The sequence below is a fragment of the Hyperolius riggenbachi genome, chromosome 3 (genome assembly GCF_040937935.1).
Source record: "Hyperolius riggenbachi isolate aHypRig1 chromosome 3, aHypRig1.pri, whole genome shotgun sequence".
NCBI classification, from domain to species: Eukaryota; Metazoa; Chordata; class Amphibia; order Anura; family Hyperoliidae; genus Hyperolius; species Hyperolius riggenbachi.
The window spans coordinates 223,625,798-223,653,417 of NC_090648.1; the positions used below are offsets into that span (position 1 = coordinate 223,625,798).

Here is a 27,620-nt window from a genome sequence, read left to right on the forward strand (position 1 = left end):
AGGTAAAAATACGGTTATGATCAAAAAATGATTCCAAGATGACAGGCAGTTCTCGCTGGGAAAATTAGATACATCTCAGTAATGAAATAAATATGTCACCTCTTGTTCAATTAAATGCAATCTGCCTATGTGTATAGAATGAATGGGGCAATAATGGGTGTATGTGTGTTTTAGCCTTAGAGGACCCATTTAGCCTGATGGTGATTAAAAATGGCACCTCTTTATAGGCAATCCTCATGTATATTCTCTGCTGTACTCTTCTGTCAGCTTCTAAACTCTGAGGCTAGGTCCACACTAGGCACGGTTGCAGGACGGACGCTGCAGTCCGGGATCAGGGGAAGTACCACCAGACCGCAAACTGATCCATTTTCAAAAAAAAGTGCATCAGTTTTGCATCAGTTTTTTACCCCAAAAAACGGACAGAAAACGTCTCTATCATTAGGAAGGTAGTGGGAGGATTTTTTGGGCCAATAATAAAGTTCAGGCTATCCGTTTTTTCATCCGTTTTTGGTGCTATTTTGCCTGTGGAGATGGAGTTGCGTTTTCCCATTGCTTTTCACTACCCATCCGTGTATCCGTGGTCCGTAAAAATGCAGCAATTCCGGACCTTTCGTTCAGGTTTTGAGAACGGGTCCTTGAAAACGCAGACAGATCTGTTTTTTTCTTGGGTGAGGACGGCTGCTATTTTTAACATTAATATCCGGGACTCCGTTTTTCATCAGGACTGAAAAACGTAGCCACAGATACGTTTCCGGACCTAGTGTGGACTAGCTGTTAGGGCTTGATCCAGAAAAATGGTGCTAACTTAGTTAGCATGCCTAAAATACCCACAGTGCGACTTTTCGGGTGCACCCAGTGCAACGTTTTAGGGGCACCCAGTGCGACGGTTAAGTCGCACCCGGTGCGATGTTTCGCGCGCGCAGCGCTAACCTTTGCACGCGATCAGTTAAAGCTTTATGAGGCTCTGCCAAGTCCCAGTGTTTGGACAGACTTCCTTGCCTGGAACGTAACATATGAACTACTCCAGCACCAGTCACACTGTCCTCATCACCGCAGTCTCTAGCCTCCCATTGTCACTAAACATTGTACATCTCTAGAAAGCTTCTGCATATCACAAGACATGGAACCATCAGGGGCAATACAGAGTAGGTAAAACACTCAGCTCTACTAATCTGAATATGGACGGGGTCTGGTAAGCTCATGCTATTTCTGATACTGCAGCTGCAATTGCACATTCTGTTCCTATAACTTTGTCGAGAGGCTTTCCCTGCAGCCATTTATAAGCCATGTGCCACTTGTCCAGCCCAATCTCTTTAGATGGTTTAAAACAGGAGTGTCAAACTCCATCACAGAAGAGGCCCAAACCTGAAATACTGTACCATCTTAGGTGGGTACCACACCCATCTGGGGTGGGTGGGTCTCTGGTGGGCACCCTAAAAATATCAGATGTAATACCTGGATGTGGTCCCTCACCAATGTGCTCCTCTGGATGGGAAGGCAGCATGCTGTCATCTGCAGTAAAAGAAAGGTGGCAATGGAGAACGCCAGCCTATGTTGTATACACTATTGCATAAATCTGCTCACTACAAACCAGAAGTTACATATGCATTGTGGGATACCCAGGCCACTGGATTGAGTTGAAGTGGAGGGACTGGCAGCTCCAAACAGCTAATAGCTTTCTCACTTAAAAGAATATTTGATCACAGCTTTCGGCAGTATGGCAAAGATTCCATGCTTTTAAAGGATACCCGAGGTGACATGTGACACGATGAGATAGACATGTGTATGTAGAGTGCCTAGTACACAAATAACTATGCTGTGTTCCTTTTTTTCTTTCTCTGCCTGAAAGAGTTAAACATCAGGTATGTAAGTGGCAGTTCCTGTCTGTGTCAGGATTGAGTCAGGCTACAGTGTGACCCTCACTGATAATAATATGTAGAAGCTTTCCGGAGGCGCCAATAGAATAAAAGTCACTTAAACGAGCTTAAAACCGATGGCGCAGTGGGGGAACTATACCTACCATCCATGCGGACAAAGCAAACAAAGGAAGGACTGTGGCATCAACAGTCAAACAACAATTTATTTATACTCCACAGTAAAAATAGGCAACGCGTTTCACGGGCTCAATCCCGCTTCATCAGGCCAATCAAAAAGGAGCATACAGCTTATCAGCATAAAAACCACACTGAGCGCCTCTGTCTCACTGATAAGAAATTACAACCCTAAAACACTTTCCTAGCGGAAAATGGCTTCTGAGAGCAGGAAAGGGATAAAAGGTCAATAGTTCATAGATTTTAGCTCTGACATACTTTGACTATTGAGCAAAAACAATAAAACAGTAAAAACTTGAAAAGTAGATTTAAATATAAAATAAAACAGTGGAATATCTTAAAAAGTCATTTTTAGGAGAAGGAAAATAGATACAATTGTTTATTTCATTTATTTTCACCTCGGGTGTCCTTTAAATGGGCAGCACGGTGGCGTAGTGGTTAGCTCTCTCGCCTTGCAGCACTGGGTCCCGGTTTAAATCCCAGCCAGGGCACTATCTATTGTATGTTCTCCCTGTGTCTGTGTGGGTTTCCTGTGGGCACTCTGGTTTCCTCTCACATCCCAAAAACATACAGATAAGTTAATTGGCATTCCCAGACTTTATGGCATCCCTGACAATATATTTTCCAACGTAAGAGTCCAATTCACTTCCTGGCTCCAGCAAGAACTGTGCAATAAACTTCAAATTCATCTGCAGCACAGTGATGTAGTGGATAGCACTCTAGCCTGTGTAGCACTGGGTCCCCAGCCAGAGCACTATCTGCACGGAGTTTGTATGTACTCCTAATGTCTGTGTTGGTTTCCTCCGGTCACTAGTTTCCTTCCACATTCAAAAAACATACATATAAGTTAACTAGCTTTCCCCTAAATTGGACCTAGACTACAATGAATATATGACTATGGTAGGGATTAGACTGTGAGCTCCTCTGAGGGATAGTTAGTGACATGAATATTTATTCAGTAAAGCACTGCGGAAGATGTTGGCACTATATAAATAATAATAAATCTTTTACTTCGCCAGACCAATAAGTAAACAGAAAAGTCTAATCAAGCACCGTAACAGTATTTAAAGTGTACCTGAGATGGTACACTGGCCCTTATTTATACCTACTTGGGGCTTCCTCCAGCCCCATAAGCACCGTGGGCTCCCTTGCTGTCCTCTTTGGCCCCTCAGTTCTGGCGCCTCGATTCTCGGTAATCCGGTCAGGCGCGGAATTCTGAGCATGCAAAGCTCAGTTGCGTGCGTGCCCCTGCCGTGCTCCCGTCCACTGAAGCATTCTGCGCAGTACTACTGCACAGGTGGCACCCGAGGATCAAGCCGCGCTCATGGGGCTGGAAGAAGCCCCAGGTAAGTATACATAAGGGCCAGTCTCAGGTTCACTTTAAGATGTTTCTACTTGGCCACACAAGCTAACTGGGCAAAAAAAGTAAACACTTATCTGTGTATGTTGCCATTCTGCTAAGATGTTTCTGCAAAATAAAATTATTTTGTTCATTAGTGAATTTGTTTCATTAGAAATGAGAGGCAGCCTTACTTTCTATTCACCGAAAGATGCCAGTCTTTGTGATTCACCACTGCTTACCTTAGCCCATGTTAACTTCAGGTCAAACAATGCCTGGTGTGATGTAACCAACAAGTGCAGGAAATCCATATTTTTTTAATTACAATGCAAGTTTTCAACTCCATCACTTGTTTGTACTGCATATTTAGCTGATGGCAATGTTTCTTGCCTGTGGTCTTCACCCGTCACAAAAGTGTACGTGGTAAGCAAATCTTATGTGCAGGTGTCTAATCAATGCGACAAAACGTCTGAGATTAAATCAATGTTTGTCTGCTTAGCAAAGGTAAAACTTCGAATAAAGGCTAGGAAAATAAGCAATACAAAATCTTCAACCGCGGATGCTTTGCAAACCAATAAGAGCTTTTGCTTTATGTTTGATTGTATATACAGTATAAGTTTGAATATAGCACAGTGCAATTTGGAAGGACGTCTGTTACTATGCATTCCTTGGAGGGTCATGTCTACATAAAATGACCAATATGGTCAAACCATCGTGCTCTAAAGAACAGATCAGCTGCTGTGTCACTCATTTTTTTTACTTGCTTAGAGCCAGAGTAATATCTAGAAATCATGGGGCCCCGTAGCAAAAAAAGGTAATTTTGTTCCCCAGGTAACTACCAGTATAGGGAGCTAGTTATACCCTCCCCAATATTAGGTAGCTGCAGTATAAGTAGAGGTACCCGCAGCATGGGTTGTCAGATGGACCACTACAGGTAACCAGATTAGCCCCCCAATATAGGTAGCCAGATTAGCCCCTCAGTATAGGTAGCCAGATGAGCTCCCAGTATAAGAATCCAGATAGCCCAGGCGCCCCCCCATATAGGTGGCAAAATTAGCTCCCACCCCCCTTCCCAAGTATAGGTAGATATAAAAGCCTCCAAGTATAGGCAGACCACAAGTGTAGATAGCCAGATGAGATGCTCCACGTATATGTAGCCAGCTTAGCCCACAAGTTTAGGCAGCCCCTCAAAGTATATGTAGCCTCTAAAAATATAGTTAGCCAGATTAGCCCCCCAAGTATAGGTAGCACCTAAAAGTATAGGTTGCCCGATTAGCCCCCTCTTCCCAAGTATAAGTAGCCCCCAAGTATCGGTAGCCAGATTAGCCCTGCAAGTATAGGTAGCTAGACTAGCCCCCCAAACTGTAGGTAGCCAGATTAGCCCCCCCCCAATCGCTGGCCAAGACCACTATAGTGATCCCAAAATGTTGCTTACAGCCATACTGTAATAATCAAAGGAGGCAGGAGCTACAACCCAACGTATGAGTTCACAAAGAGCCAGCCCTCTATTAACCGCTTGAGGACCACAGGCTTACACCTCCTTAGTGACCAGGCCATTTTTCACGATTCAGCACACTGCAGCTTTAACAGTGTGCTGCACACCCATACAATTAGCACACAAATGAATCTGCCCTCATTTTCTTGCCACCAACAGAGCTTTCTGTTGGTGGCATCTGAATGCTTCTGCCATTTTTTTAATTAATATTATTGCTTTATTTTTTTCATTTTACTTCCTCCCTGTTCACTCCATCCAATCACATGGATCGCCTCTCATAGGTATCAGCCTATGAGAGCGATCTGTTTCCCTGCCTATCTAGGGGACAGCCAAGTGACAGGGCTGTCCCCCATACAGCGCTGCACTAGGCTGCAGGGCTGTCCAAGTCATTTTCGCCTTAGTTTTTTGTTTTCAGCCTGCCAGCCACAATCGCATCTCCATAGCTCAGTGGGGATGCGTGTGCGATCCCCGCTAATCTCCGCCCCCAGGACTTGACGCCGATTAGCATTAGGCGGTCCTGGGAAGCCACCTTCCCAACGTCTATCGGCGTTAGGCAGTCGGGAAGGGGTTAACGGTAACCCGGAGCAGCCCGGAAAAACAAAAAAATACTTACCTAGGTAGATGGAAGCCTCTAGTCAAAAATATCCAACAAGAGCTTGTCAAATATGTTCTTGTGGCCACAAGCTCTTGTTGGATATGTCCAGAGGGTCCATACTGCACGAGTTTGACCGCACCTACGCAGTAAGCCAAGCTACTGCAAAGGCATGGCTCACGCAGGAGCAGTATGGTCACATGTATTCATGAAGAAGAGCATAGTGGCAAACTTTCAGAGGGTCCTGGACAGTTGCAATGGTCTTAAGGAGGACTTGAGTAGGCTTTGGAGGATCCCGAGTCTTCTCTTTTCTTAGGTAAGTATCCAGGGCTGTGGAGTCGGTACGAAAATCTTCCGACTCCAACGTTTCTGAAACCACGACTCCGACTCCGGGTACCCAAAATTGCTTAGACTCCTACTCCGACTCCGTAGTCTAATACTTAACAGGGCTATGGATTTTGTACAAAAAATCATGCGACTCCGACTCCTCAGTTTCTGAAACCACAACTCCAACTCCGACTCCGGGTGCCCAAAATTGCCCCGACTCCGACTCCACAGCCCTGTAATTATCTAACTTTTTTTCTTTGATGCCTCTGGTTTGTTTTAAAGTGTGATGAAACAGGAAATTGGAAACTAGGTACAAAAGTATTAGTGTAACATAGTTCACTCCCACAACTTTTTGTTATATATTTATACATTTATCTGTATCCCTGCATACTGGAAGGAGCAGAGCAAAAGGAAGCTCTATTCTGGTTATAACCTTACTCCTCGCTGGCTCCACCCCTATAGTGACTTGTTGCCGTGGCAACAGCTGACACATAATTTGGGAATGAACCTGAATTGCGCAGCTGCCACTGGCTCAAACACGCTGACATCACAGTGACTGGCATCATGTTTGGACCAGTGGCAGCTGCACAATTTTGACATTCTTCACTTGGGGTGTACTCACTTATGTTGCAGGTGGTTGAGACATTAAAAAAGTCATCCGGCAATCTATCCAACCACCCCGATCAACTTACCTGGGGCTTCCTCCAGCCCCTTGCAGCTGACATGTCCCACGCCACAGCTCCACTTTCAGCCACCAGCCCAGGCCCCCGCAGGTGCAGAGGCCGACCTCGAGGTCATCCTCTAATGCGCCTGCGCGAGTGCCGCTGTCAATCATGTCCACGTTGTCTGGACTATACTGCACCTGCGCACTACAGTCCGGACAACGTGGAATTGATTGACAGCGGCACTCGCACAGGCGCAGTAGAGTACGGCCTGGTGAGACACCGTCGGTAACCCCGGGCCGTTGGCTGAGAGTGGAGCTGCGGCGTGAGACATGTCAGCTGCAAGGGGCTGGAGGAAGCCCCAGGTAAGTAGACCGGGGGGTATGATAAAGGAGCCTGATGACTCCTTTAATGGCTGTGTTTTATTTTGATGTCATGGCATATTTACACTCTTACACAAGCTGTACACTGTTACACACTGACTAATTTACATTGTATCAAAGTGTCATATCTTCAGAGTTTTCCCATGAAAAGATAATAAAATATATATAAGAAAAAAGGCAGCAGCAAAGTAGTGTCATTGCTCATTTTATTAAAAAAGGTGTAATCTGCAGACAAGTACGGGGCATATGGAGACTGACATTGACTTTAAAAATGTTGTTTTCCTGGGTGTCATTCTATTCTTCTGGTATTAGTAGTATAAGTTATGCACCTTTCATAAGCAAGCAGCCAGTATTGTTGGTGTTCTAAATCAGAACAATGTTCCGAATTCACCTGAATACTACACATCAGCGCCATTCAAACCTAAACATGCAGAGAGGGTGAGAGGGCGTTCACTTACATACGCTTCACAGCGCCATTTACTTGACTCTGATACTTTCTCCTTTCGGCTTTGGAAGGAGGAAGTAAGTAATTCTCCCTGACTCTGTCCATAGGTTCAGTGCTGAATGGTGCTGAATTGTGGTGTTTGGGTAAATTATGAACAATGTTCTGAATTGGAACATCAACACTAGCAGCCAGTGGAGTCAGAACACTTTATCGGCATACTTGCTCTCAGTCAGTGACTCAGAATGCATTACAAGGCTTGGGAGTCAGCACAAAAACCTGGAAAGATTTTCTTGTAAAGAAAGTCCAATGGCACCTTCCATATTTATTTCACTTCAGATTGATTCATGTATAATCTTTTTTTTTAAGGAAACATTAACTGAAAATGAACGTATGAGATAATTCATTGCATGTGTGGTTCTTATGGTTAATAGAACTATCTAGGAGTCTCAATTGTCAATTTAAGAGCTGTTTTGATAAGACTGAATTCTAAACAGCAGCTACAGTCAAGTCCATAAATATTGGGACATCAACATAATTCTAACATATTTGGCTCTATACACAACCACAATGGATTTGAAATGAAACGAGCATGACGTGCTTTAACTGCAGACTGTCAGCTTTAATTTGAGGGAATTTACATCCAAATAAGGTGAATGGTGTAGGAATTACAACAGTTTGCATATGTGCCTCCCACTTGTTAAGGGAGCACGAGTAATAGGACAATTGGCTTCTCAACTGTCCTATGGCCAGGTGTGTTATTTCCTCATTATCACAATTACAATGAGCAGATAAAAGATCCAGAGTTAATTTCAAGTGTGCTATTTGCATTTGGAATCTGTTCCTCTCAACTCTCAAGATGAGATCCAAAGAGGTGTCACCATCAGTGAAGCAAGCCATCATTCGGCCGAAAAAACAAAACAAACCAATTGTGGTTGTGTACAGAGCCAAAAATGTTAGAATTGTGTCAATGTCCCAATATTTATGGACCTGACTGTATCCAAGTGTGATGTAAAACCTGCTTCATTCAGCTGCAAAACAAAAGACATAATAGTCTTGAACTTTCCAACCATACTCTTTTATTGGCAGTATTTCATCAGCTAAATAGTTCTGTTTTGGTTTACTTTTTAGGAGAATTGCTGCTTTTACATTGCCTCATTTGCACAGATCATAGGTGTCAAACTCAAGTCCTGTAGGCCAAATCTGTCCCATCTCGCCATTTGATGTGACCCGCAAGAGCTTCAAATGTGCATGATTGTCTCTAATTACGGTATGTTTAAGACTATAAGCCACTTTTTCTCACCCAAAAGTGGGAACAAAAGTCACTGCATCTTACAGTCCGACTTACAAACTCCTGGCCACGCCACAATGATGGGGATTCCCTGCACTGTCCTTTGTCCCGTGTCCTCCTTCCCTCCAGTGCTCCCTCTGTGCAGAATACTTAGCAGCAGACGCCAAGCATGTGTCTCACCTGATTCGTGGGTGGCTGAGGAGATCAGCAGCACCTCCTCTCCCTCACTGTTCCCATAGTGCCGGTTGCGTGTAATGATGCAATCAGGAAAAGCCGGCATTAGAGCAACAGTGAGGGAGAGGAAACGCAGCTGATCGCCACAGGCACCCACAGATCAGGTGAGACACGCTCAACTTCCGCTGATAATTACTCTGCACGGAGGGAGCAATGGAGGAGAGGAAAACACAAAGGACAAAGGAGGACACAGTGGAAGACACGAGTGAGACAATAGAGGACACAAAGGGGCACGAAGCAGGACACAAGGGAGAGAAAACAGGACACAGGGGGGCACAAATGGGAAAGGAGGAGGACATGAGGGGGACAAAAGAGGACACAAAGGGGGACATAACAAGGACAATAGAGGACATCAGGGGCACTAAGGAGCATGGAGGAGGACCAGTGGGGGGACAATAAAGGACACAGAAGGCTACCAGTCTATTTGAATAGACACCAGGAGAAACATAAGGGGAGGGGACTGCGAGCACCCAGGGAAACGCAAGGGTAGGAAGTCCGCTAGACCATCAGTGAAACGTAAGGAGAAGCTCCCCCTCCATTTTCCTGGTAGTCTAATGCCCACCCCCCACCTTACATTTCCCTGTAAGTTTAGCGGTCTCCCTCCACTTACATTTCCCTGGTGGTCTAGTGGTCTTCCTTCTCTCACATATCTCTGGTGGTCCTCACCTTATGTTTTCCTGGTGGTCTACGAGTCCCACTCCCCTTCCCTGGGTGTCTAGTGGGCTCCCTGCTTTTATGTTTCCCTGGTGGTCTAGTGGTTCTCCTCCCATTTTCTTGATAGTGTAGTGGCCCCCCTTATGTTTACTTGTTGGTCTAATGGTTCCCCTATCTTAAAATATCCTAGAGGTCTAGTGTTCCCCCTTCCCATCTCTGGGGGTCTAGTGGATCTCCTGTCTTTGCATTTCCCTGGAGGCCTAGTGGTCTCCATCCACTTAGGTTTCTTGTGGTTCCCCTTACATTTCACTGGTAAACTATCGGACTTCCTACCCTTATGTTTCCCTGGGAGCTAGTGGTTCCTCCTCTCCTTACGTTTCCCTGGTGGTCCTCCTTCTCTTACATTTTCATGGTCATCTAGTGATACCTCTCGCTTATTTCCTTGTTGGTCTAGTGGTACCCTGCATTGTATGTTTCCATGGAGGTCTAGTGGGCTCCCCTGCTAGTTTCCCTAGGAGTCTAGTTCACCCCCCTCCCCTTACATTTCCCTGACAGCCTGGTCCCCACTCTGCTTACATTTCATTTCTCTTGTGGTCTAGTGGTCGCCCTCCTCATAGATTTCCCTGGTGGTCTAGTAGACCCCTTTCCTTTAAGTTTTGCTCATGGTCTTATGGTCCCTCTACACTTGCATTTTCCTAGTGGTGTATTGGTCCCTCTCCCCTTACATTTCTTTGGTGGTCTAATGGTCCCTCTCCCCTTAGGTGTCCCTGGAGGACTAATTGTACCCTCACCTTAACATTTCATTGGAGGTCTTGTGGTCCCCCTCACCTTACATTTCCCTGGAGGTCTTGTGGTCCCCCTCCCCTTACGATTCCCCAGAGTTCCCCTTTCCCTTACATTTCCCTGTGGTTTAGTAGTTCCCGTAAGCTTCCCTGGTGGTCTAGTGGGCCCCCTCCCCTTATGTTTCTCTGGTGGTCCTTCTCACCTAATGTTTCACTGATGGTCCACCTTCTTTTTCATTTCGCTGGTGGTCCCCCTCGCCGTTTTCCCCTGGTGGTCTAGTGGTCCCCTCTCCTTACATTTTCCTGGTGATGTAGTCGTCCACCTCCCCTTATGTTTGCCTGGTGTCTAGTATCCCCCACCCCTTATGTTTCCGTAATGGTCTAGAGGTCCCCCTCCTCCCCTTACGTTTCCCTGGTGGTCTAGTGGTCAGCCCTCCACTTACGTTTCCCTGGTGGTCTAGTGGAGCCCTCCACTTATGTTTCCCTGGTAGTCCCCCTCCCCATTCGTTTCCCTGAAGGTCCCTATCTCTCATATGCCGAGATCGGCAGCAGGAGACATAACTGGTAAGAATCTCCCTATACCATCAACGAGCAGCGCTCCTATGCAAACACTCCATCTAGCCTCGTACTGTGACTGTCTGCTGCATGTCCCGGCTTGATGACGTCATTAACCAGAGACCAGGTGCCGGTACTTGTGGCTGTACGAATCTGGCTGCAGTGCTGATCGCAGCCAAGCGGGTGTCGCCGGTGAAACGGACGGAGGGTAAGATCCTGTTTACCTCTGCATTGCTTCCGGCTGCCGAGCGGCGAGCGCTGCATGGGGACGAACGGGAGGGGGGAGAAAAGGAGGGACATCGGACTACACACAAGCTTTTTTTTTTTTTTTTTTTTACAAATACATATAAAGAGTGCCATTGTGTTGCTAACCTGTATTGTACAGAAGGTGAGAAATGTTAATATAGTAAGTAAAGTTTCCTTGTTTGAGAACCTGGTAATTGTTACAGTGCTAAAGTAAACGCGAGACGAGGGATAGCAGGATTTATACCTACCTGGGGCTTCTTCCAGCCCATATAGTCCATCAGCTCACTTGAGACTAGGGATAAGATGGTTTATACTTACCTTGGGATTCTTCCAGATCCTATAGTCCATCAGCTCACTTGAGACTAGGGATAAGATGGTTTATACTTACCTTGGGATTCTTCCAGCTCCTATAGTCCATCAGCTCACTTGAGACTAGGGATAAGTGAGACTAGGGATAAGATGGTTTATACTTACCTTGGGATTCTTCCAGCTCCTATAGTCCATCAGCTCACTTGAGACTAGGGATAAGATGATTTATACTTACCTTGGGATTCTTCCAGCTCCTATAGTTCATCAGCTCTTTTGGTATCCATCAGGTTCCATCTGCTCTGCCACTGACAACTTCAGTGGTGGATGCCTCCTCAATTGCGCTCACGTTGTGGGGAACATTCTGTGACTGTGCTGGTGCAAAATGCTCTCAGATGTGTGTGGGTTGCCACCTTTTGACGGAGAAAATACTGGCTATGGGGTGTGGCCTGGAGGGTGTGGCCTAAAAGTGGGAGGGGTTTGTTACGACCCTTTTTAAAAAAAATAGAACAAGTAAAATTTAAAATTATAAAAATAAACACAAATGTTGAAATGTTAAAGTTTAAAGAACACCAGTATGGTTAAAAATTGCCCCGGGGAAGCCTATAAATCCTAATGAGGCTTCCTCCATCCTCCTCAGCCAGACCGATACTGTGCTGGGACCCCCGTTGTCGCTGCGCGCAGTAGCAGCTTTCCACTTGGGCTCTGTGAAAGTAGTCGAGTCTGATCAGGTCTGCTGTACCAGAGCAGTGCTTTTCAGTGCTGCTAAATTTGGGCGCAGCCGGCGCCACCATCGACTATAATGTCAATCACATCTACAGCGGTGCTCAGTGAGTAACGTCTGCGCCGTCAGAAGACGTAGCCGAGGTTGCTTAAAAAAATACAATAATTCAGCCTCCAGCAATCGCTGGAAGCTGAATTATATCATTCCCCCACTATCCATGGCGGCCTGGAGGGGGAATAGTAATTAACACGGCCCGGACTTGTGCAGAAGCAGGATCAGCCATATACCGCGTCCTGCACCCAACGTATACACAGCGTCCTGCACCCAAGTCCACCGACACCGATTTCAAATGTATGCCTGCTGTACTGTGCAGGTGCCTGCAAAGTAGGTCAGACCCAATCAGGCTCGGCTATTTCTGTTATGTGCCAACAAGGAGATCTTGGGGGGTCTTCAATATCCAGAAGCTTATTCTATTCCCTCCCGAGGAAAGTTCTCCCTAGGGGCACTTTTTTACTAAGGTACACTTTAAAGGTGTCCATTAATGATATATTTCCACGACTGATAGATCATTTCCAATCAATGTGGTAATCGATCTGATGCAATTGGCCCTGCCCCATTAATGACTGAATAACTGGTAGCTAAGTTGATCAGATTATCAGAATCAAACTGGTTTTCGGATCAATCCTATCGAATTGGCTAACGGGAATTTGTCCATTAATGGGCATGACCAATTGTTTCTGCCTGATTACCATGGAAACGATCAGCCGCAGAATTGCATCATTAATGGGCACCTTAAGAGTCTGGAAGGGAGGGCAGGGGCTGATGGAGGGTTGGGGGAGACAGGGTGGGGGGGAGGGGGGGCAAAAGAGGAGGAGCAAGAGAGAGGGAGGAAGAGAGAGAGGGGTAGGGGGGTAGAGAGAAGGAGGGAGGGGGGAGAGATAGAGAAGAGAAAGGGGGGGGGGAGACACACACACACACACACACACACACACACACACACACGTACTCTGCTACCTGCTTCGTTGTCTTTACACAGTAGCACTTCAGCTGTGACAAGTCATTTGGGGGACCTCTCTCATCTCTTGACGCTGCTGTCTGGGGGGCTGGGCTGGCTCATTGGTTGCTGTTTGTCACTGCACACACCACGAGTCAGATTCAAGAGGCAGAGTCAGACCAGTCCTTTTCCTACACATTGCAGCTCACACAGACAGCAGCACATTAATTACGTGCTGGCTCTGCTGAAGACGTTTCTCTGCCTTCTCAGCGGAACTCTTCCGTTCCTCTGTGTATTTCTCTCCCTCCACACACAGTGTACTGTGAGGCTTTGCCTGAGCTGAGCAGCTAACTCCTATAATCATGCCAGGAGGACAATTCAGAAGAGTCGACTCACGCAGGGTCGGACTGGGTCCCTTGGGGCCCACCAGAGAAATTTCAATTTAGGGCCCATCTGGGCCCACCCAGCCCATGACTCGGAGGCAGAGCACACATACCCAACCTTAAAGAGACTCAGAGAGGAAGGAAAGTACAGCTCTGATATTTACCCGGGGCTTCCTCCCACTCCATAAACACGTCTAAGTCCCACCCCGTCCTCCTGTGGTCTGCCGTTCAGCTGCGGTGAACTCCGTTACCAGCCTCAGTCGCTGCCAGTCAGGGTCTACTGCGCATGCGCAGACCTCCCGCGCATGAACAGTAGACCCGGACTGACGTCACTGTGCCTGTTACCAGGGCTCACTGTGGCTAAATGGCAGACTGCAGGACGACGGGGTGGGACTTAGACGTGTTTATGGGGCGGGAGGATTAACAGGTACTTGTTAATTCTGGTACAGACGAATGACGATTGTAGACAACAAGGACTTGGACTTGATCCATCTGGCGATAGCTTGGGGCAAATTACTTTACAGACACATTATCCTGTAGGCTAGTGTTGCGTTCAGTTGCTTGGAGGGAAGCTGGGGGACAATGAGTGGTGCATAATGGATTGGCACAGAGTGGGCTGGGTGAGTAGGAGAACAATGGCATTGTCCTTGCCTTCAGACAATATAAACTGTAGTATGAATCTTTTACTGACGCATCAGGGCCGATGGACAAACACTAGATTCTAGACATAGGTGGCCCCAGTTGGCTGACTCTGTTGAGAACTATCTAGCATGTGTATAAAGCCTTCAGTTCTCTGTGAGCATATGGCCTTTGTCTCATTGTGTATCTGAAAATATTATGGATTTCTAAATCTGATCACTGAATTCTTTCTCTATTATATATTCAATTTTACAGCTGGTTTCCACAATGCCTCTTGTGCTATTATGTGGTTTTCCATGCAGTGGGAAAAGTCAAAGAGCATTACAACTGAAAGAGCATCTGGAGCAGAGTGGGCGAAAAGTTTGCATAGTTGGAGACCATTCTCTTGGAGTTGATAAGAATTCTGTGTATGCAGGTAGGAATACTTGTTTTTCATGACAGCGTATAAACTATAATAATAAAACACAGTTGATTTCTCATGTCAAAACTTTTATAAACTTTTGAATCGACTGAATAAAACCATTGAAAAACATGTTCCTCACAGCTGTCCCCCAGAGAGTGCTTTCCTTTGACCCCTTTAAGCCAGCTTATACATTTTACACTCCACTTTTAGAGACGTGGCTCTGAGGAAGCACAGAGACTATTGACTATAATTGGCCTCAATAAGTTTGCAGTGAAAGAGTTAATATAATTAATTTTAAATCTGTGTACCGTGACCATCATTTCTTTATCAGATATTGCATATACAGTACTCTTTGCGGTTTTTGAGAACCGAAGCCTACTGTTTTCAATTACTTTTTCACAAAAATGGTTGTGTAAAGATAGAGAAAGGTATGTGAGAAAACCTTTTCCTCAGTGACAACTCCAACAGGCACTGCTCACAGGCCTCTGAATTATGGTCCTATCGGTGACATCGAAGCGTTACAATCATTGTTGTTTGTGTTATGTAGTTGTTGCTTTTCTGACTGCAGCTTCATTTTGGATATACGACTTTCATTGTTTGCACTGCCTCCTGCTTTATGCATACACTGGGAATGAGAACGTGGCTGTCAGGTAATGTTATTTGTTCAGAGGGCTGGCTGGCTGTGATGCTGCAAAGGGCTCACACTTGACAGATAATTTTACATCTCAAAAGGCCAGAGGATCATGTCTGAAAATAAATCATTTTGCAAAGAAAGAGATTTGCAGTGCTTGTAGATTTTTTTTTTTCTTTTTCCTTTCTTGGCAATATAAAGATTTTAGAAATCATTGTTCAACTATGCTGATAAACCACCTCGAGTACTGTAGCTGTCTCGTTTCAACTGTCTTTCTACTAATTCAAGTAACACTAGGTGAAAGGAGTTCATAGAAAAAAAAGCTTTACTAAGGTGATAGATGTATAAGTAAAAATGTCCACAGCGCTATAAAGAATTAAGATCTTTATTAATATGAACTTAAAATGTTGCCTTGACCCTAGGCTAATAAAATAGCACCTTCCCCTTTAACCAGCTGGGCGGTATGGACGAGCTCAGCTCGTCCATCACCGCCGGAGGCTGCCGCTCAGGCCCTGCTGGGCCGATTTGCATCAAATAAAGAGCAGCACACGCAGCCGGCACTTTGCCAGCCGCGTGTGCTGCCCGATCGCCGCCGCGAGCAGCGGCGAAAGAGGGTCCCCCCAGCCGCCTGAGCCCAGCGTAGCCGGAACAAAAAGTTCCGGCCAGCGCTAAGGGCTGGATCGGAGGCGGCAGACGTCAGGACGTCGGCTGACGTCCATGACGTCACTCCGCTCGTCGCTATGGCGACGATCTAAGCAAAACAAGGAAGGCCGCTCATTGCGGCCTTCCTTGTTTATTCTGGGCGCCGGAGGCGATCGGAAGAACGCCTCCGGAGCGCCCTCTAGTGGGCTTTCATGCAGCCAACTTTCAGTTGGCTGCATGAAATAGTTTTTTTTTTATTAAAAAAAAACCCTCCCGCAGCCACCCTGGCGATTTAATCAGAACGCCAGGGTGGTTAAACATTAATGACACGCAAATCTCCACTCACACAGTTCACACAATTTCACTGCAGTGAGCATTCATGCAAAAATGTAAAAATTGGGATCCCAGTAAAAGGTCAAAAAACAGGTTATTACCTCCAGTTCATACACATTTTTTCTTAAAATATGGATAACTTCACAATGTGAGTCTAGTCCGCGCACTGAGAAATTGATTGATTGCACATTTGCCAAAAAATGCTTCCTCAATATTGATATTAGTGCTAGTTCAAGCTCATGCATGCAGTAATTTAGTATAGGTTGATATCGATATAGTCTGTATACTACACCAGTCACTCCTTCCGCAGATGGATCCTCTCGTTGCTGCTTTCTCCCTCCTCCGATCTCACTGGCCTCGTGATGTATGGCGGGGAGATCAGCTGGTAGTGCTTGGATATAGATGGCAAATCCGTATGTACGCCGCTGCCGTCCTCTGCAGACGAACGGTCTTACAAGCGGTGATTTCGTTCCACGCTGATCTGGGCAATCCCACAGTGACGTCACTGATTGCGTAGTTACGTTAGGACACTGACGTTTCGGGAGGTAACGCCTCCCTTCTTCAGAGCTGTCCATCAGATACCTCTTCCAGCTTATGAACGATCCTCCTACCCTTAGGATCCACCCACTACTCCTCCGTGACGGCTTATTCTGCTAGGCTCTCATAGATCTTTTCAAAACAATATTACACATCTACACAGTGGACTTCTTCCATTTTGATCAACTGCATTATAAAAACATCCCACTTCTACATCCAGGTAAAAGGGGAACAGGGATCATCTTCACATTAATTCCATACATATCCAGAAGAGGAAAACACTCTCCATGTCTTCCTATTTATTCTTTATTTCAAAAAAGCATAAAATTCAAAATCGCAGTTTAACCCTTTTGGAGTCATAGTATCCAATGAATATATCCACAGGGATTCCGTGCGTGATAATTTCTTTATATAGTCTCCTCCCCTCCAATCTCTCTCTACTTTTTGTAATCCACAGAATGTCGTGCCTTGTATCGAACAATTATGGAATTTTTTGTAATGTGCAGATAGAGGGTGTTTCTCATTACCCTTTTCTATGTTACAGAGATGTTCTCCTAATCTTTTTTTCAGGGCTCTTTTAGTCCTCCCTACATATTGTTTTTGACAGGGGCAGCGTATCATGTATACAACCACTTTTGTAGAGCAAGAAAAATTTCCCTTAATAGGGAATGTGTCCCCACTAAAGGATGAGGATATTTCCTGTATCACTCTCACACCACAAGTAGCCACACACATTCCACACTCTCCACATCTCCTGAATCTATTCCCTCCATTACTCGGTTGCGGATTTGTAACAGTGGGTGCTATTGTTTGCCCAATATTGGAACTCCTCCTAAAAATAACCTTTGGATGCTGTTCAAGGTATCCATTTAAATACTCATCTTCTTTCAGGACACTCCAATATTTATTTACTATTGTCTTAATTTTATATGCCTGTTCACAATAGTCAAATAAAAACGCTGGGGAATCCACAGACCAATTATCTTTGAATTTCTTCCCTATTACCAATTCTCCTCTATTCGCAGTCATTGTCTCATTTATAGCTTTCTCCAAATCCTCATCATTATAGCCTTTTTCTTTGAAACGGTTACTGAGAACTTCTATTTGGTTATGTAAATCCTCAGGTCTAGAACAATTACGTTTTAAGCGTAAAAATTGTCCTTTTGGCACATTGACCAGCCATCTAGCCAGATGGCAGCTATTAATATCAATAAAGCTGTTACAATCTACCGGCTTGAAAAAAGTTTTTGTGTGTAGTACATCACCATCCAAAAATACCGTAAGATCCAAAAAATTCACATTACTCATACTATTTTCCATTGTGAATTTGAGATTATACTCATTTGAATTTATAGCCTGAAAGAAAGTTTCCAAGGAGGTGGAACCCCCTCGCCATATAAAAAATGCATCGTCAATGAAACGGCGCCAGAACACGAGGCCCGTGCCGGGGCACATGGACCACTGGTCGAGGACATGTTCCTCCCAGTGGGCCATGTATAAATTAGCGAACGCCGGCGCGAACCTCGTGCCCATCGCCGTTCCCATGCACTGTAGATAATAATTGCCATCATAGTAAAAATAATTGTGTTTTAATATGAAATTCATAGCTTCCAGTATAAATCCTATCTGCTCCTCCCTTAAGTTTTCATCCTGTGATAAAAAATGCTTGGCCGCTTGTAAACCTTTTTCATGTTCAATTACTGTATATAATGAACTAACATCAATCGTACAAAGTATATCTCCCAATTCCCACTTAAATTGTTCCAATTCCCTCAAAAAATGTCCAGTATCTTTTAAATATGCCGGTGTCTTAACAACCTGCTTTTGCAAAAAGCCATCAACATATTTGGATAAATTTGCACTTAAAGACCCGATCCCCGATATTATAGGGCGTCCTGGAGGATTTTTAGAATCCTTATGCACTTTAGGGAGGTGATAGTATACTGGTAGTCTAGGTTTATCCACCAATAAAAAGTCATATTCTTTCCTGTTAATTATTCCCATACTTTTTCCTTCATCCAGGAAATCTTTTAATCTATTTGTGTATATGATAGTTGGATCCCCCCTCAATCTTTTGTAAGTTTTAACATCTGTTAATTGTCTGTAAGCCTCCTTTATATAGTCTTCAGAATCTTGTAGTACCACCCCACCCCCCTTGTCAGCTGGTCTGATAGTTATTGTATTGTCATCTTTTAAGGCCCTCATGGCTTTTCGTTCCCCACATGTTAAATTATCTTTATATTTGTTATCAAAATTAGTTTTTTTAATATCCTGAGTTACCATTGTTTCGAATGTAGTCATTGCTTTGCTATATTCATATGTTGGAAAAAATTGTGATTTTGGTTTCAAGTCAGTATGACAATATTTTGATTCCATTATATCCTGCTTTTTGGTGTATGTATTCTTAGCAAAATGCTTTTTCAAACATAGCTTTCTCATAAATCTTTTAAGGTCAATAAACATGTTAAATTTATTAGCTCTAGATGAAGGTGCGAATTTTAAACCTTTATTTAGTATCAATATCTCTGATTCTGACAAGATTTTTTTACTTAGGTTAAAAATCCCATTGGGAAGCACAGGTATAGTTTCTCGTATCAATCTTTGGGTTTTTTTGGAGTGCTTTCCTCCTCTCCTTCCTCTAATGTGTTTCGATGTCTTTTCCCTTTCCCTAAAAAAGGAATCAAAGTTGACTGACTCAGATCTTCTTTCTCTTTAGTCTTATTTCTATCTCTATGTGAACCCATTAGTTTCTTTTCATTGGGGTCATGATTTCTACCTCCCAACATCATGGCTGTTCTATAGTCTAAAAATTGGGGTTTGGATTTATTTGATTTAGGTGTATTTGGTTTAGGTGTTCTTGGGGATCTCATATTCTTTCGTGATGTATGCGGGGAATCTGCCAGTAAAGCAGAATATCTATTCTGCAGTGTAATATTTTTTGTCGTCTTTGGGATTGCACCCTCTAGCTGTTGTTTTCTGACTTTTTCTACTGTTTGTAAACCCTTTGTTCCCCCTCTCTCCGTGTGTATTCCATTACCCCCTACACCTTCTGCCTGTGTCTTGCCTGTATTTTCATTGTCGGAGGGACCAGTGGATTTGTTTTGTAAGCTCGGTGCCTGGTCCGCAGTTCCAGACGGACACCCCTTATTGGATACATCCGTCACGGTCTGCGATTCCAACACCTCACAGGCCATTTCCAACTGTACCTCAGGATCCATTTGAGACACCCCAAAACTGATACCCTCACTCCGTGCACCCAGACCAGGCGGGCTATCACCACACACACCCGTCACGGCCTGGGCTCCCGGGTCCGGTGTACCAGTCTGGTTCAGGCCCCCCGATGCCACCATACCTTCCCCCTTAACTCCATCAGTGGGTAAAACATCCAATTCAACAACCTCATTTTACCCACTGATGGATATAATGGAATCAAAATATTGTCATACTGACTTGAAACCAAAATCACAATTTTTTCCAACATATGAATATAGCAAAGCAATGACTACATTCGAAACAATGGTAACTCAGGATATTAAAAAAACTAATTTTGATAACAAATATAAAGATAATTTAACATGTGGGGAACGAAAAGCCATGAGGGCCTTAAAAGATGACAATACAATAACTATCAGACCAGCTGACAAGGGGGGTGGGGTGGTACTACAAGATTCTGAAGACTATATAAAGGAGGCTTACAGACAATTAACAGATGTTAAAACTTACAAAAGATTGAGGGGGGATCCAACTATCATATACACAAATAAATTAAAAGATTTCCTGGATGAAGGAAAAAGTATGGGAATAATTAACAGGAAAGAATATGACTTTTTATTGGTGGATAAACCTAGACTACCAGTATACTATCACCTCCCTAAAGTGCATAAGGATTCTAAAAATCCTCCAGGACGCCCTATAATATCGGGGATCGGGTCTTTAAGTGCAAATTTATCCAAATATGTTGATGGCTTTTTGCAAAAGCAGGTTGTTAAGACACCGGCATATTTAAAAGATACTGGACATTTTTTGAGGGAATTGGAACAATTTAAGTGGGAATTGGGAGATATACTTTGTACGATTGATGTTAGTTCATTATATACAGTAATTGAACATGAAAAAGGTTTACAAGCGGCCAAGCATTTTTTATCACAGGATGAAAACTTAAGGGAGGAGCAGATAGGATTTATACTGGAAGCTATGAATTTCATATTAAAACACAATTATTTTTACTATGATGGCAATTATTATCTACAGTGCATGGGAACGGCGATGGGCACGAGGTTCGCGCCGGCGTTCGCTAATTTATACATGGCCCACTGGGAGGAACATGTCCTCGACCAGTGGTCCATGTGCCCCGGCACGGGCCTCGTGTTCTGGCGCCGTTTCATTGACGATGCATTTTTTATATGGCAGGGGGGTTCCACCTCCTTGGAAACTTTCTTTCAGGCTATAAATTCAAATGAGTATAATCTCAAATTCACAATGGAAAATAGTATGAGTAATGTGAATTTTTTGGATCTTACGGTATTTTTGGATGGTGATGTACTACACACAAAAACTTTTTTCAAGCCGGTAGATTGTAACAGCTTTATTGATATTAATAGCTGCCATCTGGCTAGATGGCTGGTCAATGTGCCAAAAGGACAATTTTTACGCTTAAAACGTAATTGTTCTAGACCTGAGGATTTACATAACCAAATAGAAGTTCTCAGTAACCGTTTCAAAGAAAAAGGCTATAATGATGAGGATTTGGAGAAAGCTATAAATGAGACAATGACTGCGAATAGAGGAGAATTGGTAATAGGGAAGAAATTCAAAGATAATTGGTCTGTGGATTCCCCAGCGTTTTTATTTGACTATTGTGAACAGGCATATAAAATTAAGACAATAGTAAATAAATATTGGAGTGTCCTGAAAGAAGATGAGTATTTAAATGGATACCTTGAACAGCATCCAAAGGTTATTTTTAGGAGGAGTTCCAATATTGGGCAAACAATAGCACCCACTGTTACAAATCCGCAACCGAGTAATGGAGGGAATAGATTCAGGAGATGTGGAGAGTGTGGAATGTGTGTGGCTACTTGTGGTGTGAGAGTGATACAGGAAATATCCTCATCCTTTAGTGGGGACACATTCCCTATTAAGGGAAATTTTTCTTGCTCTACAAAAGAGGTTGTATACATGATACGCTGCCCCTGTCAAAAACAATATGTAGGGAGGACTAAAAGAGCCCTGAAAAAAAGATTAGGAGAACATCTCTGTAACATAGAAAAGGGTAATGAGAAACACCCTCTATCTGCACATTACAAAAAATTCCATAATTGTTCGATACAAGGCACGACATTCTGTGGATTACAAAAAGTAGAGAGAGATTGGAGGGGAGGAGACTATATAAAGAAATTATCACGCACGGAATCCCTGTGGATATATTCATTGGATACTATGACTCCAAAAGGGTTAAACTGCGATTTTGAATTTTATGCTTTTTTGAAATAAAGAATAAATAGGAAGGCATGGAGAGTGTTTTCCTCTTCTGGATATGTATGGAATTAATGTGAAGATGATCCCTGTTCCCCTTTTACCTGGATGTAGAAGTGGGATGTTTTTATAATGCAGTTGATCAAAATGGAAGAAGTCCACTGTGTAGATGTGTAATATTGTTTTGAAAAGATCTATGAGAGCCTAGCAGAATAAGCCGTCACGGAGGAGTAGTGGGTGGATCCTAAGGGTAGGAGGATCGTTCATAAGCTGGAAGAGGTATCTGATGGACAGCTCTGAAGAAGGGAGGCGTTACCTCCCGAAACGTCAGTGTCCTAACGTAACTACGCAATCAGTGACGTCACTGTGGGATTGTCCAGATCAGCGTGGAACGAAATCACCGCTTGTAAGACCGTTCGTCTGCAGAGGACGGCAGCGGCGTACATACGGATTTGCCATCTATATCCAAGCACTACCAGCTGATCTCCCCGCCATACATCACGAGGCCAGTGAGATCAGAGGAGGGAGAAAGCAGCAACGAGAGGATCCATCTGCGGAAGGAGTGACTGGTGTAGTATACAGACTATATCGATATCAACCTATACTAAATTACTGCATGCATGAGCTTGAACTAGCACTAATATCAATATTGAGGAAGCATTTTTTGGCAAATGTGCAATCAATCAATTTCTCAGTGCGCGGACTAGACTCACATTGTGAAGTTATCCATATTTTAAGGAAAAATGTGTATGAACTGGAGGTAATAACCTGTTTTTTTGACCTTTTACTGGGATCCCAATTTTTACATTTTTGCATGAATGCTCACTGCAGTGAAATTGTGTGAACTGTGTGAGTGGAGATTTGCGTGTCATTAATGTTTAAAGGGGAAGGTGCTATTTTATTAGCCTAGGGTCAAGGCAACATTTTAAGTTCATATAAATAAAGATCTTAATTCTTTATAGCGCTGTGGACATTTTTACTTATAGATTTTATATGAAGGTTTGGAGGATTGCCAAGTCCACTTAGCTGCTGACATTTCCATAGGCGCGGATATCTCTTTTTTATACAAAGGTGATAGATGTATTGATGCTGGCAGTATTTATTAAATTGGACTCAATTAAGTATTCTTCAGACAGCAGGAAAGTTCTGAGGGGATTTAACCCTTCTCCACTTTGTGAAAAAAAAAGTATTCATTATTATTAGTACTGTATTGTGTATTTACATAACGCTGACATCTTCAGCAGCACTTTTACACAGTGTACATAGTTATGTCACTTACTGTAACACTTCATGATTTACAAAGCACACACCATTGACAAGGCCAAGTCTAAGCAGTTTTTGTGACGAGCATGCACTGCATGAGTACAAGGGAAAAATGGCATAGTGTTAGCTCTCCTTGCTACAGGTCTGAGGTCTCTTACTGCTATTGTGCGAATCCAGTCCTGTGATACTGAAGCTCAGAGGCGCCTAAAGCCATAGGCAGTCCAGGCAATAGCTTGGAGGGCAATGATGGGAAAAGGCACAGTAAATTACTGTCAGCCCAGGGAAAAAAAATTCCCTGTCCTGGAAGAACGTGTTAAAGGTCTGCAGAGAAAAAGCTTTCTGCTTTCTTAACAATTGTTCTAATGACTGCATCTATTGAGCCACTGATAAAGAATCATTCAGATCTTGTATTTATAGACTTTCCCTAAGCAGAAGGTTATTTATTTTATTTATTTATTGTATTTATAAAGCGCCAACATATTACGCAGCACTGGACAATACATAGGGATACATACAATATTTAGGGATGACCTACAGCAAAATGACAATACCTGAATACAAGAAAGACCAGATCATGCAGCACAGTATGAGTACAAGGTAATGCTTAGTCAGTCACTGGAGGGGAGCATGGAGATTAGGAAAGTTAGGTTCACTCAGATGCCTAGCCTAGATGGTCCTTTGGGTTCACAGTAATGGAGGTGCATGATCAGGTTGGACACAAAAGGAGGAGGACCCTGCCCAAAGGCTTACAATCTAAAGGGAGAGGTAGGGACACGAGAGGTAGGAGACCAGAGTTCAGCTGTAGGTTTAGAGCACTTGTGAGGGGTAGTAGGCCAGAGTGAAAAGGTGAGTTTTGAGGGCTTTCTTGAAGATGTTGGAGGGGGCTGCCCTAATGGGTGGAGGTAGGGAGTTCCATAGTGTTGGAGCAGCTCTTGAGAAGTCCTGGAGGCGTGTATGGGACTGGGTGATGCGGGGGGCGGTTAGGCGGAGTTCATTGGAAGAGCGGAGTGAGCGGCTAGGTGTGTACTTCTGAGTAAGATCGGAAATGTAGGTTGGACAGGTTTTGTGGACAGATTTGTAGGTCTGACACAGTATCTTGAATATGATTCTGGACCGGATCGGAAGTCAGTGGAGGGATTCAAGGAGGGGATCCGTCATGGTGGAGCGATGGGAGCAGTGGATAATTCTGGCTGCCGCATTCATGATGGACTGCAGTGGGGCTGTTCGGGTCATAGGGAGACCAGACAGCAGGGCATTGCAGTAGTCAAGGCGGGAAATTTTGAGGGCATGGATGAGGAGTTTGGTGGTGGCAGAGGTCAGGAAAGGGCGAATCTTACAGATGTTACGAAGGTGGAAGTTGCAGGACTTTGTGAGGTTTTGGATGTGGGGAGTGAAGAGAGTGCGGAGTCCAGGGTGACACCCAGACAGCGGGCTTGAGAGGTAGGGTGAATGGTAGGTTTTGTTTATAGCTTTCATCAGCACCTCTCCTCCCCTTCCAGAGGCTTTCATATCACAGAGCTGATTAGAAAAAAAAATTTATTTTCTGTTCCTGAGAGACTGACAACTAATGGCGCATACACACTTTTTCAAACTACGGGTCCATCAGAACCTCCCGCGTGGCGGTCGTTCCGATGACTGTTTTTGACTGATCCACTCAGCGGATCAGTCGAAAACAGTCTTGTCAGTCTATCGACAGCTTATACTCACGAGGAACTGTGCATGCCTCCCGCGGGGCGATCGTTCTGACGGACTCGTAGTTTGAAAAAGTACAGCGTGTGTACTCACCTTAAAGAGACTCTGTAACAACATTTTCTGCCTTATTTCTTCTATCCTATGAGTTCCTATACCTGTTCTAATGTTCTCTGGATTACTGCAGCCGTTTCTAGTTGCACATACATCACTTCCTGGTTAGCGGCCATGTTTTTTGTTTGTAAACACTGCCTAAAACTGGCAATTAACCACTTCACCACTGAGGGGTTTTACCCCCTGAGCACCAGAGCAATTTTCACCTTTCAGCACTCCTTCCATTCATTCGTCTATAACTTTATTATTACTTATCGCAATGAAATGAACTATATCTTGTTTTTTTCGCCACCAATTAGGCTTTCTTTAGGTGGGACATTATGCCAAGAATTATTTTTTTCTAAATGTGTTTTAATGGGAAAATAGGAAAAATGTGGGGAAAAAAATAATTATTTTTCAGTTTTCGGCCATTATAGTTTTTAAATAATGCATGCTACTGTAATTAAAACCCATGAAACGTATTTGCCCTTTTGTCCCGGTTATAAAACCATTTAAATTATGTCCCTATCACAATGTTTGGCGCCAATATTTTATTTGGAAATAAAGGTGCATTTTTTTCAGTTTTGCGTCCATCCCTAATTACAAGCCCATAGTTTATAAAGTAACAGTGTTATACCCTCTTGACATAAATATTTAAAAAGTTCAGTCCCTAAGGTAACTATTTATGTATTTTTTTTAATTGTAAATTTTTTAATTTTTTTTTAATTACAAAAAAAAAAAAATGGGGAGTGTGGGAGGTAATGAGTTAATTTTATGTGTAAAAGTCATTTATTTGTATGTGAAAAATGTGTAGGGTGTAGTTTACTATTTGGCCACAAGATGGCCACAGTAACTTTTTGTTTTAATGCGACCTCCAAGCTTCCTTCCGGAAGCTTGGAGGAAGAATAAGGAGGCTGTGTTTTTTCTCACAATGATCGCGCTGCCCATAGGAGAGCAGCTGATCATTGCGGGGCTTAGATCAACGAACGGGAATGGATTTTCCCGTTCATTGATCTCTGGGCGAGCGGGCGGCGGCGTGTTTACTATCGGCGGGCGGCGTGTTTACGAGCGGGAGCGCGGGCAGCGTCGGGAACGCGGAAAGTACGTGTTTCTCCGTCCCTGGTTTTTAAAGGATGGAAAAAGGGGCGGAGAAATACGTACGCGCGGGGAAAAGTGGTTAAAAGCCAAGATTGCGGCGGGGAGCGGCGGAAACGACAAAGAGGAATCCAAATCACAGTGACTTGATTGGTATGTTTTTTATTTGACAAATCGGACAGTACAGATTCTCTTTAAGGGTATGAGAGAAAAGCTTTCTATTCTCTGCACAATTATTCTAATGGCTGTGTCTGCTCAGCCACTGATAAGAAATCATGCAAAGTTTTGTAGGGTTACAGACTACCCAGCAAGCTCATGGTGAACCAGAATACAAATGTAAGAATTATTTTAAAATGTTTTCCACTAGAACTCCTTTGAAGAGCTTTAATTTCTCTTTCTGAGTTGTATTTGGTTTATAGTAATGTTTATAAAAGTGTGCTGTGTCACATCCTCTGGTAATTTAAACTTCTGTTCTGTTGTAGATTCCAGAAAGGAAAAAGACCTACGTGGAGCTTTAAGAGCTGAAGTCGAAAGGTTACAAAATCCACCATACCAAATGTTAACACAGATTTTACTAGTGAGCTGACTTATGAAAATGGGCACAAAGTCAATAAATCTTCATACATCTTTTTATTTCCACGAGGAATGTTACTGTTTATTTGTCAGTGCTTCTGAGTGCAATCTACACTGATAGAGAGCTGTGCAGTCAGGACAATTATAGTGTGCTGTTTACAGATTGAAGAGGATAGTACATCATTATACAAGGTGGCTTCTACCAATAGTAGCTGACTATGATGGGGGGTGAAGGGGAGCACAATGCCCAATTAACCATATAAGAAATAAGCTGTTTGGAGGCCGTTTTTTTCATTGAATGTTAAGCCAGGCTCTAATTAGATATTAGTAAAATTGTTACCTTAAAGTTTTTTTCAATTTACATTTCCATGTGCTTACTATCATGTTACCATCAATGTATTAAGTACTGTTTATAGACAAGAAGCTAAGGCTGTAAATAGTCATCTATATTTGAATATTTACGACTGTTGAGCTAATATACTGGCCAATGGCCACACAGAGGTCATTTCAGTTTTCCCAATTTGCTAAGGTTCTCAAGGGTAGAAGATCAGTGGGGATCAAAAGGTATTCTGGAAGCTGTAGGTGCATGGCCATGGCCTCAAATGTATAACTGATAATTTTTTTTTTTTTACTACCCTTGTTATGATCCCATGTGGCCCATTCACAAGTTGGGAACTAGAATTGTGCCTAGCTATCTACTGCACCCAGAGTTAGTGGAAGAGCAGCCTCCATTTGGTTGCCTGTTTTATACAGCCAGAAGGAAGTCAAGTGTACCTTACATGCAAAT

At 43.6% G+C, this 27,620-nt stretch overlaps 1 protein-coding gene across 2 annotated transcripts in view; it reads left to right on the forward strand.

The window, feature by feature from the left end:
- The first annotated feature begins 10,908 nt into the window (after positions 1-10,908).
- The window catches only part of LOC137563417 (protein KTI12 homolog), a 56,757-nt gene continuing 40,045 nt past the window's right edge, over positions 10,909-27,620 (forward strand). The window contains exons 1-3 of one of the 2 annotated variants that reach the window (XM_068275836.1): positions 10,909-11,015; positions 14,355-14,514; positions 26,743-26,794. In XM_068275836.1, the coding sequence (XP_068131937.1) occupies positions 14,367-14,514; positions 26,743-26,794 (200 nt within the window). In that variant the 5' untranslated portion in view covers positions 10,909-11,015; positions 14,355-14,366. Of the gene's footprint in view, positions 11,016-11,135; positions 11,196-14,354; positions 14,515-26,742; positions 26,795-27,620 lie in introns of those variants that run through there. The other variant, XM_068275837.1, reaches the window with a different exon arrangement.